General features: G+C 42.2%; 1 protein-coding gene across 7 annotated transcripts in view; it reads left to right on the forward strand.

The window, feature by feature from the left end:
* The window catches only part of FGGY (FGGY carbohydrate kinase domain containing), a 408,065-nt gene that overhangs the window by 185,260 nt on the left and 204,912 nt on the right, over positions 1–17,893 (forward strand). For all 7 annotated transcript variants that reach the window (XM_057500245.1, XM_036911238.2, XM_036911239.2 and 4 more), the window contains exon 7: positions 15,360–15,488. In XM_057500245.1, the coding sequence (XP_057356228.1) occupies positions 15,360–15,488 (129 nt within the window). The remainder of the gene's footprint in view (positions 1–15,359; positions 15,489–17,893) is intronic.

Genomic DNA, 17,893 nt, shown 5'->3' on the forward strand with positions numbered 1-17,893 from the left:
TAATGCCATTAAGCACTCTTAATTGTGAACATCCATTTTCTGGGTATTTTGTGCTTACATCTGCTTGTGCATCAAGATCACCAAAAATAAGGATACCAGGGCCCCCGTTCATAACCACTGACCAGAAGTCAGGAGTGTGGCCCTGGATCGCTATTTTCTCAAGCTCTCCAGGTTATCCGGCAGTGATTCTCACCAGGGTCACCTGGAGGGTGCTTGCTGGGCCCTTCTCCAGAGTTTCTGCTTTACTAGGTCTAGGATGGAGGCTGACCTTGTGTTTTTATAACAGGTGCCCAGGTACTGTTCACAGTGCTCGTTGGGGAGCCCTATTTGATAATGCTGGCCTGATGCAGCGGATGAAAAATGAGGGAACAGAGCAAAGTGACAAGAACAGGCGAATCAGCATCAGGAAACTGAATGCTGAGGCCGCTTTTCATTTTTTTCAAAAGCTTTTGAGGTTTTATTTTGTTCTGACCAAACATTTTAATTAAGAAATAGGAAGGAAGGGATGTTGGAGTGGGCTTGGGAGTCAGACAGCTGGCATTAGTTTCCAGCTTCACTGCCTACAAAGGTTCTGAGCTCTGTGTCCTCAGCTGAAAAATGGCAATGCTAATTGCTGCCTCCCAGGCGTTTAGTAAATGGTGTTACAGTCTTCATCTCTTCCCTTTCTATTTGCCAGAGGAAAAGAATAATGACAATCTAGAGCCTTAACTTTTAGTCTTCATTTCAGGAGATCACAGAAGCTATCATGTGAATTCGTTTTGTGAATACTTTAGGCCTCATTTAGCCCGTTTCTCTCTACCTTTTTTGCATACTCCTTCAGGTTCACAAGAGGAGATGGGTGGTGGAAAGACAGTGGGATCCCAGAGCATGTGCTGGGCAGTCTGCTGGTGCACGGCCTGGGTCTTGGCTTTAGGTTGGAGGGAATCGATGCCAGCCTTCTACTGGGAAGTCAGGCGAGAGGTCCCGAAGCAGAATCTTACTGGGGGAATTTGCCAGTATAGCATTTGGAAGATGGCAGTTTTCCCAGAAGGAGAGGGATAGAACTAAAAGCTACTCCTGGGCCTTGGGATATCAAGTGTTCACTCAATGGCTGCTGGAAAGGAAATGGGCTTTACAACCAGAGCAACAGATCATCCTAACTCCAATCCTGTTTTTATTTGAAGCAGGACTCAGACAAGTTACAAGTCCATCCTGTGGTTTGGTTTCTTTATCTACAGTATGGGGATGACCTCCTCTCCCTCCCAGGAATAATGTGAGTTTAAATGAGCTACAAACTGTGGAGTACTATGTTGTACTGTGCTTGGATCACAGCTGGTTCTTAGTACAGTATAGTCCCCTTGCCTTGAACCATTCGTTATTTCCTCCTATATAACTTTCTCTAAATGGGAGAAAGGAGGGAAATAAGATATTAATGGAAAATCAGTTAAATGCCATGTAGTCTGCTGGGCCCTTTGACATTCATCTCATCCATTTTCACAGTGTTCCTTTTATGTACCATTCTTCTCATCTTCTACAAGGAACAATAGAGTAGTTATATAACACAAATTATTACAGCTGTCAACGTTGGAGTGGATGTGAACCCAGATGTGCCTAAATCGAGCACTTGGGCCCCTTTCCCCAGCCTCAGTGAGCAGAGAACCTGAAAGCATTGTCCAAGCAAGGACATTCAGATCGTTTCAGGTTTGATTTTTCTGGATAGACAGAAGTGTTCATATTTTTACCTTGTTTTTCTGTTTATTGGGGATGTAAGCTACTGGGCTGGAGGATAATTAGATACCCATTTATAGCTTCCACTGTGAAATATGGGTTAATGGCAGTACCATTCCTAAACTTATCTCATAAGCCATGGTACCATGTGGGCATGCATGCATGTTCAAAAATGTTTTTTTACAGTAGTATTTATAATAATAGTAGACAGTGTTGAATTTTACTTGAGTTCAGCACTCCTGGAAAAGAGTGAAGGTAATAATGGCCACTATGCTTGTGTCCCAGGAAATGGCTCACTACAAACACCCACCCTTTCCCATATGACCTTGCTAAAGCTCATGGATGCTTCCCATGTTCATTTATGACAAGATCAGACACAGACCCTCCGAGTTCCCACTGTTTGCCTTCTGTATGATTAGATGAAGTGGGTGTCCCCTCTGGCAGTTGGAACAATGTACTTGTTAACCAAACTCTGGTTAAGACTCTCTTCCCACTCCCGGCCCCTGAACTTCGGCCCACCCTCACCCTGAGTCAGCAAATAGCCCTCCATAAAAGTCCTGTATTAGTTAGGGTTCTTCAGAGAAACAAACCAACAGGGTGTGTGTGTACATGTATGTGTACATTATAATGAATTGGCTCCTGTGATTGTGGAGGCTGGGAAGTCCCAAGATCTACAGGGTAAGCTGGCAAGCTGGAGACTCCGGGGAGCTGGTGGTGTGGTTCCCGTCTGAAAGCTTGCAGGCTTGGACCCAGAAAGAGCTCATGTTTCAGTTCACGTACAGAGGCAGAAAAAAAGTCCATGTACCAATTTGCAGGCTGTCAGGCAGGAAGGATTCTCTCTTACTGGGGAGTGAAGGGGTGGGGAGTGGGGCCAGCCTTTTTGTTCTCTTCAGGCCTTCAACTGATTAGATAAGGGCCATCCACAGTAGGGAGGGCAATCTGCTTTACTCAGTCTATTGATTTAAATGTTCATCTCATCCAAAAGAACCCTCACAGTAAAACCCAGAAAAATGTTTGACCAAATACCTGGGAACCTTATACTCCAGGCAAAGTGATGCATACAATTAACTCTCACATATCCCTCCCCCAAAATAGACTGGCCTCAGGGTAAGACACTCTGATCTGTTACTCAGTCACCCACTCTTTTAGCCCATGTTCGAAACTCCATTAATTCCTAGCTTTGTTTGCTCCTATTTATGAAAGAAAGACCCTTTTCTTCTAACTCTTTCGGCACTGATAGATCTTACGGTCACAACATTCTCCTTGTTGTAATAATTCCCCTCCCCTGCTACATAAGCCACTTTACCTCCTTACAATAACCCTTACTAAGTCTGAATGTGTTTTTAATTTGGCAGAGACAAAGTGTTTAATACTAAGGAACTGGTTAAATAATATGGCACATCCAGATTATAGAATATGATACATTTTCACAAAGAATGTTCTATACTCATTGATGAGCAAAGATGTCTGTGGCATATCATTGAGTTAAAAACACAGACTATAAAATTGCATACTGATATTATCCCTTTTATGTAAAATTAAGTCAATGTGTATCTAAATATTTTGGAAGAGTATTCTCTAATAGTTCCTAATATTTTAGTGGTAGTTATCTCTGGGAGGAGGAAAATTAAGGGGATGTTTTTTTTCTCTTACCTTTCTGTATGGTTTAAATTGTCTATAATGAAATCGTATTATTTTTGTAAATTGAAGAAAAACTACAGTGCATTATAGCTTCATGATCTCAATTTTTCTTTAAAAAAAAAGAAGTCAATTCTGATCATATGAACTAGGGCCTGGGGACTGGACTCATGGACTTTCCCATCTGTGTATATCCACTCTTGATCCCCAGAGGCTGTACAGTCTCAAAGTCTTTCCCTGCAAACAGTTCAAAAAGGCAGAGTCCTATGTATTTTGTCTGTTTCTCCTCCCTGCGAAAGGCACTGAAGCCTGTGGAGGTTGGGGCTGGCCCTCTCTGCCCTCAGAGCTCCCTCTGGGAATGGTCCCTGTGGCCATTGTGAGAGGTTGAGATGGCTGGTGACACTCTTGGGCTTTGAGCCAACCTTTTTTATTTTGCTTACGGTCTGTTGTCTCCCAGTTCCTGTGTCCAAAGAATGAGATTTAAAATGTGGAGAAATTAGATGTTGTTTCACTTACAAAGCTTGAAGCTGCCATCTTCTTACCACTTGAGCATTTCCCCCAAATCCACATGAACCCCCCACCCACCCAACCACTCACACCCTGGATGGCCTGGATGGAGACTTAAAAGATACGAAGTTAGAGCATCATTTTGCGAATCTTCCTTGCCCTGCTAGAGTCCCATGGCAGTGAAGGTGAGGCCTTCAGGGACTGTGCTCTCATGTTTTGGCAAAATACCAGCCTGGCAAGTTCCACTCCTCCCCTTGGGTCCTGCAGTGCCAGTGTCCTCCTTCACCCAGGATGAGCTCGTGGTCTTTGCAGTTGAAGAGTGGACCCTTTCTGCTGCATCAGCTTTCACTCTGTAGTAAAGCCTGAGAGAAGGGGCTTACAGTTTCACAGCTCCAAATTTCCATCCCTCTCCTCTTGGTCTCTAGATTGGGGGTCTCTCACCATAGAGTAGGTTCCAGATTTGAACCTCTGTTCCCCAGCTCCCAAGGGCCTCTGTCATTTTGAGGCATTTCCTCCTTTACTTGAACCAGTCAGATTTATATGGTAGGGTCCCATGAAAGAATCTATCTAAAATAAAAAGTTTTAGCCTTTGGGGAAAAAAAAGTTTAGAAACTATAGCACATTACGTTTCTTCATATATTTGAGATGTTTCTGGGCTTTGGTGATAAAAGAATCTAACATCATAGGATAAGCAGCAACGGCAGGCTTAGCCCTTTTGCCCTTATGTGCAGAGTTTATTTGTAGCCTGACTATTGAAACACAGTGGCCGTTAAAACTACAAGTAAGCTCTTCATGGCAGCCTCTCAGTGCCCAGTTGCATTCTTTCTACAGTCCCCTTTCCTTTATGTATGTTTATATGTCTGTTCATATCTATGTATTTATTTCCCTTAGAAGAATCTCTGCCACAGAGACCCTGGTCTTTTGAATATCATCTCTGTACTGTCGAGTTTTGCCTACTGACTTTTAGTAGAAAGGGACACATTGTGTCTGTTTTCCATATGCTGTCTAGTAAATGGTTGGTTGTCAAGACAACAGAATAGATAAGGTGGAGGGGTCATTGATAGCCACATGAATTCTTTAAACAAACACTTTCAGTGCAAATTCCAGTGTGGGCTTAAAAGCAGTAAAAGAAGAGGAAAGGTTTCAGAGGTCCTTCCTTTTACACACTTGATACTCCCTTTAAAAATTAGCTACAGTTGGAGTTGCTCGTATTTTTATTAAAATCCTGAATAAAATCACTGCCTTTGTGGGACAGTACATTGTCACTGCAGGGTATTACACATGGCTTTTATGTCACCCCCTTCTGAGCACCTGATCTTGACCGAGCCCAAGGAGAGCACTGTGGTGCTCCATTGTCTCTCAGTACCACGCAGGTTGAGTAGGAGGCCAGTTCATACTGCAGGAGGCAATGATCTCAAGTCTCACGGTGTCCCTATAGATGGGTTCAGTGATTTATATCTGCAAAGATATGGAATTCAGAGTTTAAATAACTTTTTCCAAGACCCTTAAAAGCTGGGAAGTGGAGTTGTACACAGAATTAGATCTCAATTCATCCTGACTCCAAAGACCACATTCTTTTCATTATAGCACATCGCCTTACTGTAAAACACCAAAAGAGGAATAAACATTTTAGAAGATGGAATATTTCTACTATGAAATATATGCTTTTCAAAACAAGAGTGCCAAAACAGTTGGGGAAAATAGAAGAAATGATATGTAATTTAGTATTGATTGAGAATAAGCAATTAATTCTGCCCTCCAGGGGTAAATTTATGTCTAGCTTCTTTGCACATGAAAGTGCGAGATTGGCTTCATTTATATGAAAGTAAGACATCTGGTTGGGAAGTGAAAAATTTGGTCAATTACCTGAATCATGTTTGGTCTACATGATAGAAGAGCCCCAGATGTCTTCAGATCACCAGATGTTTGGCCTTGGGTGATTAACACTGGACTGACCGACTTTCACGTGAGAGCTTGCTGTCTGATGTCCTGTAGATTCACCCATTGTTAGGAGGCTGTTACCATTCTGTAAGCTAGCAGTTTGCAAACGGTAGTCTGTACTAGTGACCGACACCAGCCCCTGACAAAATGGTGTGTGATGGGATGAGAAAATATGGTTATAAAAGGAAATGTATTTTAAATGTGTCCTTTACTTTGAGATCCTGTCCTTCCTTTGGTTTTATTGATAAAGCATTGTGTCAAATAATCCTATTTCTAGGGTTTGTTTTTAATGACTCTATGAGAAGCCTATGTCACTCCCCAGTTTTCTTTGTGTGATTTTCTTTTTTAGTGAACTGTGAAAAAAACAGTGGAGACTGCTGCTTTGCACTTGGACATTTCTTCAGCACAATGACAACTAAAATTTTTTCATATATTTCCCAAATTTGCCTTTCCCCGGAAGTGGAGTAACCCTCCATGGCAGAGCTGTTTGTCTGGGTCTTGAAAGCATAGATCATCTTAACAGTCAGGAGTTTCGCTGACAAAATATTTTTTCCTTTTGAAACAAACATTTAGTCCTTAAAGTGACTCTGAAGAGAACACCTTCTGCACTTTCAAAACATCTCACTCTGCAGACACGCCGTGGAGATAAGACCACAGGGAGACACATTTTGTGCTCAAAAACTGCATTCCGTCACTGTGAATATTTTCACAACTTTAACAGTTCCTGTGGTTTGTTCTCATGACCCTGAAAGCATAAACTCCATGTGCTGTCACATCAGGGATCTCTTCTCAACCTTTATAAACTCAGCCAGAATGAACTGAGTAACCACTATATGCCAGGCAGTATCTGATACACCAGGGATACGGAGTCATGATAGCCATAATATCATTGCATATAAATCAAGCATTTTCCACATCAGACAGCACCCTAAAGTGCTTTATTTGTATATCTTGCTCGATTCCAATAACCACTCTGGGAGAAAAATTGCCCTTTACAACCTTTTTACAGGTGAGGAAGCTGTAGCAGGGACATTAAGTAACCTTCCACAGTGCTAAAGCCAGGGTTCCCATCCCAGCCTGCCTGTCTCCTAACCTGAACTCCCCAGTGCTCTGCTAAACTGCCTGCCTCCACAAATGCATCTGTGAAAAGAGCTCTGCCTTCAAGGGGGTTATAATCTAAAATAGAGGCGGGAGGAAAAAAAGCCAGTATGTAGAACAGAATGATGCAATTCCAAGAAACAGGCTGTGGGGTTATAGAAGAGAAAGTGATTAATTATGATCCACCCAGGAAAGGCTCTGTGGAGGTGGCCTTAGGCTAGGTGAGAACAAATAGGGCATTGACAATTATCTAGAGAATTAGGTTACTGTGGGTGTCAGAGTAGCTGATTGCAAGCTAAAAAGACTGTACTTTATGCTCTGAATAGTTCAGAATCGGCAAATTACACTGCTGGAATCCATTGGATTTGGCCATCTCTCTTTCCTCCCTGTGACTTATAGCCCTGGCTTAGGGCTTCCTGCTGTGGTTGGAGGGGGGTACAGGATGGCACTGCCATAGCAGGGTTTGTGGAGAAGCAGAGCCCTGGGGTTCGATCTAGATTCCAGTACCATTCTTGGGTGACCCCAGGGAAGTCACCTCCCTCTCTGGGTTCAGTTTTCTCCACTGCAAAAGAAATACACTAAAGCTGATGGTCTCTATGGGCCATTTGAAATCCAGAATCTCTGTTTTCTTGGAAACTGTCTTGGAGAGGAAAGGAAGGAGCTAGAGGATTCAGCCTGCTGAGATTTCATGGCTCTTACAGTTTTGTTCTTGCAAATGACCCAGCAGGGGAGCCTTCTGTGAGTGATGAGTGAAGTTGCCTTTCATTTCTCTCCATGACAGTCAACATGTACATATCCTCCCTGGCTCTAGTATCTACATGGTATAGTAGAGAAATCTCAGACTTTGGAGCCTGAGAACCCATGACTGAAACCCTGACCTGCCCCTCATCAGACAGGTGACTTTTAACAAATTATGTTAACCTTTCTGTGCTTTTGTTTCTATGATTGTACTGTAGATTCTTATATCAGCCTCATAGATTTGTTACTAACATTGAAGGTGATAGCAACTGAAGAATGCCAAGAACAGTGACTGAAAGCCTGTAGGTTCTGATAAATGGGCACTATTACTTTATATTTATCTCCCTAAAATGCAAGTTGTGCATGCCATTCCTTGGCTCACTGATGTGTAATAGTGATCAGTTGCTTGTTAGAACAAGGCCAGCCCCTTGGCTTGGAGTCCGTCCTACCTTCCTCAGACCCACTTAGTTGTAAGACCTGGGGCTTTCACCTTAGATTAAGCACTGTCCACCTCTTGAATCAAATTTGACCAGGCAAGGAGAATTTGAGAGCCTCTATCCACTAGATGGTGATATCCACAACGTCTTGCCACCATAGATCACTGTACCTAGTGAGAGGTTTGGGCCTCTGGCCAACCATTTTCTAGGCACGTGCAAAGGTCTTGATACATCACATCATCCTGAGTTAGAGAAATGACTGTGTATTACTGATGGGATTCTATTAGGAAATACATTCCTTGTCTCAGTAGCATTCAAGAGTTAAACCTAATCTAGTCTTTTATTCACTCTCCCAGCTGATATTCAGTCTCCTATGTGTTAAGTGTATATAATCTTTTTATCTAAGGTAACTTATCTGTGTCTTATGGTTTTCTCTTTTCAAAAGAAATCTATACATTCAGTTGAATGAACATGACTGAAAACTTATGTTCTAAGCACTGCTGGGTGCTAACGGAAGGGGAAATGAATTCAGAGATAAATAAAACCTTTGAACTGTTCTCTGTTTAGTAGGAGAAAGGGAAAGAGACAAACACAGGGAAACAACAAAACACAGCATAAGGGTCATTCAAAATTTGTTTTAAATATAGGGTGTATTGGTTAGATCAGAGTACAAGGCCAGGGATATAAAAAATATGTAAATAAGACTTCAGACAACAGAAGAACTTATAACAGAATAATTACAAAATAAAATACAGGAGAGGAATTGAATGGGGAGAGTGTCTACTGAAAGTAAACCCTTTGAGGGCAGGGACCTTATCTATCTTGTTCTTCCATGCATTTCTGGCATTACAACACTGCCTGGCACACAGTTTGTCCTCAGTAAATATTTCTTTAATGGAAAATGAATGATGAGGATATCATCAGAAAGTTTTACATTTTATCAGTAATTTAAAATATAATTTAATTTCTAGTTAAAATGATAATATTTTAGGAAGCAAATGAAGAGAAATTAACAAATTAATGTTTCAGAGGATGCCTTTCAATAGGTGACAGAATATGTCAGGTTTGAGTTTTTCATTAATCTCTCTAATTGAGTGACTAGTTCTTCACATGTGTATCTCCCATGCAGGACCAAGAATTACTGGCATGTTTTTCAGTCAGTCTTTCATCAGTTGTGTTGCAGAGCTAGAAAACTCCCTCATCTAACCTGCCCAAGTGGACTGAAATTTCTGTAGAAGAATTTAGGTGCTGGATATGAATAAAACCCCTAATTCTTTCGGGTTTTTTCAAAATATCAATAGCCAGTCCACTGGCAGCCATAGCACATGATGGTGTGTTTTGTTTAGTGAGAATTCATGTTTTATATGACTTTGGAGTTACACCATTCAAACCGGGTCTTAACAATCTTTGAAACCACCCACAGTATATGCCTGTGTGAAACAACACCTCATATAAACCCCTATATGCATCTAAAATCACTCCAGCCTGTTGTTGGGAGAGTTGCACATTCTTGTTTTGGTCCCCTGCTCTCCTAAACCAGATTGAAAGTGGATTCAGTCTGAAAGAACTCAGAGGCCCTCTCTGCCGGCAGAGCCAGGTGTCATTTAGCACTGTCCTAGTCAATCTGGCTGGCCCGTTGACCTTGGCAAAACTGAGCAGGGACCGGTGCCCCAGTGCCAAGCATGGAGGAACCAGGGTTGCATGCCACCCACACCCAAACCTCCCTCTGGCATTTCCAGGGGCTCCAAGCCAGCTCCCTCTCTGGCTTTCATCTGAATTCGGAGGAACACAAAGGATCACTGAACCTTCCAGTTAATACAGCCCCCACGCCCTCCTCCCCCTTCCTGGAGAGGGTAACAGTTCTGTTGACCATTATAATGCATTTTCTGTCTCCCAGCAATCCACACAGTCATTAATTTCTGCTGCTGACGTCAGGAAAGAGGATTATGTGTGTGTCTGAAACTGTTCCCAAAGTGCTCATTAGTCATAGATAATTGAAAAACTGGTAAGGGGAGATTTGGTGTAATAGTAGCCCCCACTTATGAAGAGGGGCTCCAACCACTGGATAATTGTAGGCCCCGGCTTCTGGCCGCTCACACCGAATCTGCCCATCTAGGTGGGAATTCAGTGGACAGGAACCCGAGAGCCCTCAGAGCAATTGCTCTCTTTGCACCCAAGGTGAAGGCATGTTCAGAGGGGCAGAAGCCGTCCAGATCAAGAAAATAAGTAAATTCCCCATGAGCACCTTTCCTGCCTTCAGGCTGTGGACCAGCATTTGGAAAAGGTGTACAGTATTCTCTGTTTCATTTTACTATTCTTTTTACTAAAACTAGTTTATTTTGATTGCAAAAGAGAAAGTTATGATACGGAGGAAGCACAAATGGTAGAGAGGAGTGCCCTATGTGGAATCCCAAATCCCTGCTGTAACAATATTCTACATATTTTTTGAGGATTTTTCTGGAAGCATATGTGCTTACATTGTTATATCCTTTAACAGCATTCACAAAGGGGAACATACTCTGAATACTATTCTGCATCTTTCAGTTTTTGCTTCATTTACCTTGGACTTCCTCCCAAATCCAGACCTTAATTCTTCCTCATTCATTTTAATAGCTATATAGGATTCTGCTGAATACATGTCCCTTGATTTATTTACCCTGCCAAGATGTAAGGGGGAAAGCACCTTTAAAAAAAAATGACCCAACAAACATCTTCCCAAAGTATTACAATTATAACATATCAGTTCACACAAAGTAAAAAAAAAATCACTCCTAATTTCTCTATCCAGAGCAATCCTATTCTATTATTTTTTCCCCTAGGAGTGTATTTTTACAAATTGTCCATTTATCTTCTTTGTTGTTCTGAAAGTGAAGTCATACCGTACATAATGTTTTGCAGGCTGCATTTTTCAGTTGGCTTGATTGTTTGAAAGATAAAAGCAATTTCCCATTCTAGCCTTTCTCAATGCTGCAGGTTTATCTTCTTAAAGAACAAATACGTGTTCAAAGCTGTTGGCTGGCTGGGCCTCACTGTGTGGGTTGGAGCTCCTTGCCCTGCTGGAGGTCCCCTGCTGCCTCTCTTACCCAGTAGGCCACACTTTTCTGCTCCGTCCTGGTGCCCTTTTTGTCAATATACTGAATGTCTCAAACACTGTGAATCTTTTTTTTTTGTTCTAATGGCATCCATTGTCCCTGAGCCTTCTAGCTCTGAAACCACAATGCACCTGTCTTTCCAGACTAGGCTTAAACATCACCTTTGTCTTGATTTCCTGCACTCCCTGGGCCAAGCTAACTGTCGCTCCTTGGTGCCCTGGAAACACCGTACATTCCACCATTGGAGCATTTCACGCAGGGCCCTGAGAGCCTCAGTTTGCCTTTGAGGTCAGAGCTGCCTCTTTCATTTATACTCCAACACCTAAATCTTTCCACAGGGTAGGTGAAAAATATATGGGGACCATTGTTACTGCAATGTTTGTTGCAATGCGTGAATGAAGATGAGAGGAGATTGTGAATGCTGAGCCTGCAAAGTCCTGATTAAATCTGGGGAAAATTGATGCTGTGATTAATTTTATGGTGGAAGAAAAGCTGAAAGGAGAAATTATTTCTGGAAAAGTTGTCAAGATACACTAAAGTTTGCTTCTGATAGCTCCTCTAGTCTCTTCAATGCGCCTCTGGCTGATAAACTCGATGTGTGATCTGAGGGGTAATTTTCCAGAGATTCCCACCTTTTTCTATCATGCTCTCTTATGCCAAGCTGTTTCCTTTTGGTTTCCAAAGAAGCAAAGCTGCTTCCTGCAGCTTTAGGGTTCAGAGAAACTATCCTGAAGGCTGTGGTTTCAATTCAAAGGAGGATGTTAATCTTTGTGTGTATTTATTTTCATTCCTAAACCACTGGCCTGAGGAGAAGGCCTGGCTTACTGCCTCTGGTTGGGTTCTCTGGAGCAGCTGCCGAGACAGATTTGGGGGTGGAGATGTTTATTAGGGGTTGCCATCTGTGAAAGGGGGAGAGACTAAGATTGGGCTTAAAGAGAAGTCCAGCCCCAGGACATCCTGGCAGACCCAGCAGGGTGCACTAGAGTGAGTGGTACCCATCAGAGCCCCTTTGCCCCTACTTTGCTAAGTCCTCGGGTGCACTTCCCTGGGGAAGTCATCACTTCGCCCAGGTGGCCTGAAGGAGCTGGCCGCTGGAGGCTGTCGTCTGACCTCACTCCCCTCACTGGGCAGCAAGTCCGTCCTTAATGGGAATCCGGGTGGTGATGTCTCCCTATCCACCATACTCTCTGTATCCAGGCAACTGCCAGGACCCTGTCATTTCTTGTTTGGTGAAATCTCTCATCTTCCTCTGTTTCTGGATCTCACTTGCCTATTCCTCAACAAAGGCCCTCATCTTTTCTCTTTGGTTCCTGAAATAGCTTACAGTGGTTCTCCCTAACCCCAAGCTGTCTCTGCTACCATGCTGCCAGAGAGGTCCCCCACTTTGCTAAGTGCCAGAGAGATCTGTAAAAATACCCAAATCCAGTCACCTCACTTGTTGGCTTAATGCTCCTTCAGAGCCTCACAGAGGTCTTGGTGAATAAATTCAAACTCCTTAGTCTGGAGGACAATACATACTCTATCCCCGCTTCCCTCTCCAAACTTATCTGTCCCCTCCAGCCCCAGCCTACTCCAGGTCCTACCCCAACCTATATTCCAGTTTACTCAGCCCTTTTGGCAGTCTCCAATATTTCTTGGCCTTTGTTCAAAATGCTACCTGTGGTCCTCCAGTGTATGACTTGAACCCGGATCTCCTGGTTGCAAGCCCAGGGTTTTAGGCACCATATCAGCCAAGGCTTCTTTCTAAATTACTGTCCAGAAGACTTGGCAGAATACTCCACCCTGCTAATTCTCCTTCTGTCCGGAGCCTATTTTTATGTAAATTATGTCCCTTATGTTTGTGAGGATTGGGGATGAAGGTGGAACAGAGTTCTCATTCTGACCTTCCTGTGAAAATTAACCCTTTAAAAAGAAAATCTGAATGGAGTGAGCATAATTTACAAATGGTGCTACTTTTCAAACATGCATAATGTATGGTCTCTAAATACTCCTCTTGTTGGCTTCATTCACTTTAAAAAAAAACAACACTGCTGCACTGAAACATAATGTAATCAGTAAGAACACAGATTTGGTATCAGAGTGGAAGCCATGGCCTGAGCTCCTGCACATCTGCTGTGTAACTCTGGGGAATCTACTTTCCCCCTATGAGCCTGACTTTCCCATCCATCTATGCAATGGGGACAGTAATAACCCTTTACATAAGGTTATTGTGACAATGAAGTGCGGAAATGCATATGTCCTTAGCAGAGTTCCTGGCACTGAAATAAGTGCTCAGTAAATGGGAATGTGGTTTATTCCATACAGAACACTAGATATAATTCAGGTAGTGACCAGAATAAAACTGCCCAGCTTGGGCACTGCTGTCCTCCGGGTTGCTGCTGGCCTGGGCATTAAGGCAGACTAGGGGTTCTCCTTGCTCTTCACCCCAACATTTGAGCATCTTGACCTTATCCCATAGACCAGCACTGTCCAGTAAACATATAATCTGAGGCACATATATAATTTTAAAATTTCCAGTAACCACTTTAAAGTAAAAAGAACTAGATAAAGTTAATTTTCATATATCTTATTTAATGTAGCATATCCTAAATATCATTTCAACATATATTTGATGTAAAAAACTGTTAGAGATATTTTACATTCATTTCACCATTTGAAGTCTTTTGACATCCAGTGTGTATTTTCCTTTAGTACATCTCAATTCAACACTAAGGTTTCATTGTAAATACTTGAGTTAGGTTTCTTAAATTAATGTTAAAAAAGTGGATTTTCACACCCAAGGTGTTCCAAAAATACTTAAAAGTTTTTCAGTATTTGAATTGAGTATCAGTTTTTAAATTTAAATGAATTTAAATGAAATTAAGTAAAAAACTCCAACCACATTTCAAATGCCCTGGCCCCATGTGCCTAGTGGCTACCATGTTGGATAATGAAGCTCTAGAAGCCACTGCAGTAGTTTCAATCTTCTGCTTCCTTTTCTTAGCTAATTTTTTTCAAATTCAATTATACAACAAAGCTCATTCCCTAAATTGGATAAAAATGGGATTGTGAATGTTCTTTGTTCTCATTTAGAGGAAGCTGGTGAGCCATTCACCCTCTGTCTCTCTCTAACACACCTCCTCACCTCCATCCCCAGAAGTCCTGAAATACCTCTGCCTATGTCTCAAGCTCTACGGAACAATTAACAAGTGGTAGGTATTTTAGCACCAAGCAAAGTGCTGACCACACATTCAGAATCTTAGAATCTTGGAGCTCACAAGCATCTTGGCATATATATGCATGCACCCCCAACCCCTCTTTGCAGTGCAGAAATATGTATTATAAATTTCTTGGTGCAGGGATAGGGGGTTGGGGGGAGTACTCGGCTCTGTTAAACACCTGGGAGCAGATGGATCACTTCATTCTGTTGTGTCTTACATGGCTCTCTGTGTCCTGATCTCATCTCCCTAACTAGGTTGGGGGTAAGGACTGCCTTTTACAATGCCACAGCGCCCACACAAAGCAACACCATCAATAAATTCTTAACTGAAGGCCTGACCGACTGCAGGAATTCAAGGTCACTTGAAATATCAGGGTCACTGCATTGCACAACTCTAAAGAACACCATTCAAATTGTATTCTGTGGTTGTGCAAGTAGCAGCCTTGTAAAGTTTGTAAGGTTTAGTCAGGGCTTTCTTTTCCAACTGAAAGACTTGTGAGAAATTCTTTATTGGAACAAAATAATTTCCCCCATCCTCTGATGGGAAGCAAAAGTTCAAGTAAATTTTTTCAACTTCCTTAGGAATATATGTTAATCTGGGAGCGTGTATGGATGTGAACATTGTGTGTGTGTGTAAAGTGTGCTAATAGAGCTGCTGTGTTAAGAAGCCCATTTGGAACAGTTTAACCATTTTAAGCTAGTCTTCAAGAGGCCACTGTATTTATGTCTTTTGGAATTTCCTGTGAATGGAATATTTCTCTGATTTGATATATGCTTTCAGGTTTTGGTTTGTAAAGCAACCCAGACCATGACCCATAGGAACCAGGGATATGTACTAAGTCTCCAAATGAGCGAAGGGGCTCTTCGTGGCTGCATGGTGTCTGTCTTCATGAAGTCGAGAGAATGCAGAGATGCAAGGGAGCAGAGAGGTTCTCTTAAGAAAAATGTGTTTGCTTTTGGGTTTTTCAAACTGACAGGTGTTTATTTTTCCCGTCTACCTAGGAAACCAAGTACTGCCTCCTGGAGCTGCGCTTGGAAATGGGCTTACACCAGACGCAGCAAAGGACCTTGGCCTTCCGGCTGGGATTGCAGTGGCAGCCTCACTTATTGATGCCCACGCGGGAGGACTAGGTAATCTCTTACTTCATGTTCACAGCCAACTCTCTGTTCAAATGGAGTATTTCCCAGAAGCTTCGACCCTCCTTTCCTGTTTTTAAAGCAGAGATAGAAGGCTGATAATTCAAGATACAATAATGAAAAGCCTTTTATAGCTAGGCATTTCGATAGAATTAAAGAACCTTTTATCAAATGTGGAATTTATTTAGAATTTATTAGTTTTTTAATATAGATAACAAAAAAATTGATCTGAATCAATATCTGGATGGTTAAATATCTTAATCAAAGGAACTCTGAAGTATATTCTAGTCCATACTTAATATTACAGCCAAGAGTTATCCTCCAAATGCTTACATCAAGTTATGCTCCCAGAACTCTGTCCATGCATTTATACCTACATGTCTTTTCCGTGTATTTCCCTGTATTTGTCTTCCACTCCTCCTGTTGGCCAAGTCCTACTCTAACTTGAAGACTCATGTCAAAGCCTTCTTCTGCATAGCCTTCCATGGAACGCTCAGGTTTATTTAGAAGGTCCTTAAATTGTACTTCTTCCAGCACTTTTACCTACCCTATTGAAGAAATGACCACACTGTGTTGTAACAACTGATTTATCTGCTTGTCTTTTCTATTAGACTATGAGCTCCTTGAGAGCACTATATTCTTCTTCTTGTATCACCTGTGCTGAGCCTTGTGCCTCATTTCTATAGGTGCTTGATAAATTTATTAAGTGAATAAGTCACATTAAGGCAAGAATAGGGTGAAATTGCCTTAGCCCGTAGAGTGCAAATTCATGTTTCCTTATGCGACTGAATATTAAGCAGTGTCTAGTTCTACGTAGTCCATAGACTTTCAGAACAGGGTAGCACTCATTGATCTATGAATGTGTCTGCCTAGTTCATTTTTATGTGTTCAGGATCTAATACAGTGCCTGAAAAGTAGTAAACAACCAATAGAACATGTGCATTAATTAAATGGTAGAATTAGTGAGAATATGCAAGGGTGTTGCTCTCCCTTTTCATTATGAGTAGGGTGTGTTTTTTATTGTAATGGCATGATTTTGTTTAAGAACAGAAGCAACTTGTGGTCTATGTAGACATGAAGTGTTCCTGTCCTCTTTCAGTGCTGATACTCCATGTAATGTTGGAGGCCCAGGAAGTTTTCTCCTCTGTGCTTCCTCAGTTATCCCTGGGACAACAGTCTCAGCCATGCACCCCACCCAGGTGACAGGCACTTGGCTTGGACCAGGGCATGCTCAAAGAAAGACGGCTGTCCTTGGAGGAGCTCCAGGACTCTGGGTTCTTGTCACTTTTCCAGACCTCACTTCACTATTTCCCATGCCTTTTCACTTCTGCCCAGGAATTGGTGTGCCCTCCAGTGGCAGGGGTGCAGTGGGGGAGGGCTCCCTGAGTGCACCTGGTACTTGTAGACACTCAGAGTGTAGGTTGAGTTGCACTGGGAGGAATCCAGACCATTATAACAATGACCCCTCTCTTTTCCTAAATCAGAGATGTTCTGTGACAGAGATTTGACCCTTATAAGTTTGGGCTGAGGCCTTTTGTTCCCTTTAAAATACAAATGCTCTTAAGCTAGTGAGTTTCACTTGTGTTTTCCAAAAGTAAATTCTCTATGTAGAAAGATAAAATAAGGCCCTTGGATTCTTACTGGGCTGAGGGTAGGGGCCAGCACTGGCTCAGAGGGACACTCTAAGGGGATTCTCAGCAGCTGTGAGACAGTGAAGATCTTAACAATTTGACCCTATTTTTATCCTTATACTTTTTTATACCTCCTCCTCTCCTCTTCACCTTACAGCCAAGATGACTGGGATGTCTGGGAAAGACAGGAGGCCTGGGGGCTAATGTTCCATCATTTCCCAGCCTGCCTATGCCCTATCAGGATGTGGAGGAGAATACAGGCCTAAAAGTCTTGAAAAGATCATTCACCTGTCCAACCATGTAGTGACCAAAGATATTTATTGAGTGCTTGCAAATCTGGCAGGTCCTAGTCTCAGCACTTGGGATTAGAGCAGTGAACAAAACAGAGCCTCATTTTTCTGGAAAGAAATTTCTGGTGGTTCTCTCATGGGCTACACTTTTGTAACTTAACAGTATTAGTTTGAGACAACTAACCCTTAAGACATATATGACGCTGTAGTAAGAGCTCTGAACATGGAGTCTAAAACTCTGGATTTAATTCGTATTCTTTCTACTTGTGTACCTTGGGGCCAGATATCAGGGTTCTTCATGCTTTCATTTCTTCCGCTATAGTAAGAGATCGCGGTGCTCCCTTCACAGCATAGTTATGAGAACTGATGATGTAAATAGAGGTAAAGCAGGTGCAGACTGTTTGGCATGTAGTACTGCATCATAATGAGTCATCTCTCTTTGATTTTCTGACTCTGGAATCACAATGCCTGATACAAA

This window comes from Manis pentadactyla, chromosome 4 (assembly GCF_030020395.1).
Source record: "Manis pentadactyla isolate mManPen7 chromosome 4, mManPen7.hap1, whole genome shotgun sequence".
NCBI lineage: Eukaryota > Metazoa > Chordata > Mammalia > Pholidota > Manidae > Manis > Manis pentadactyla.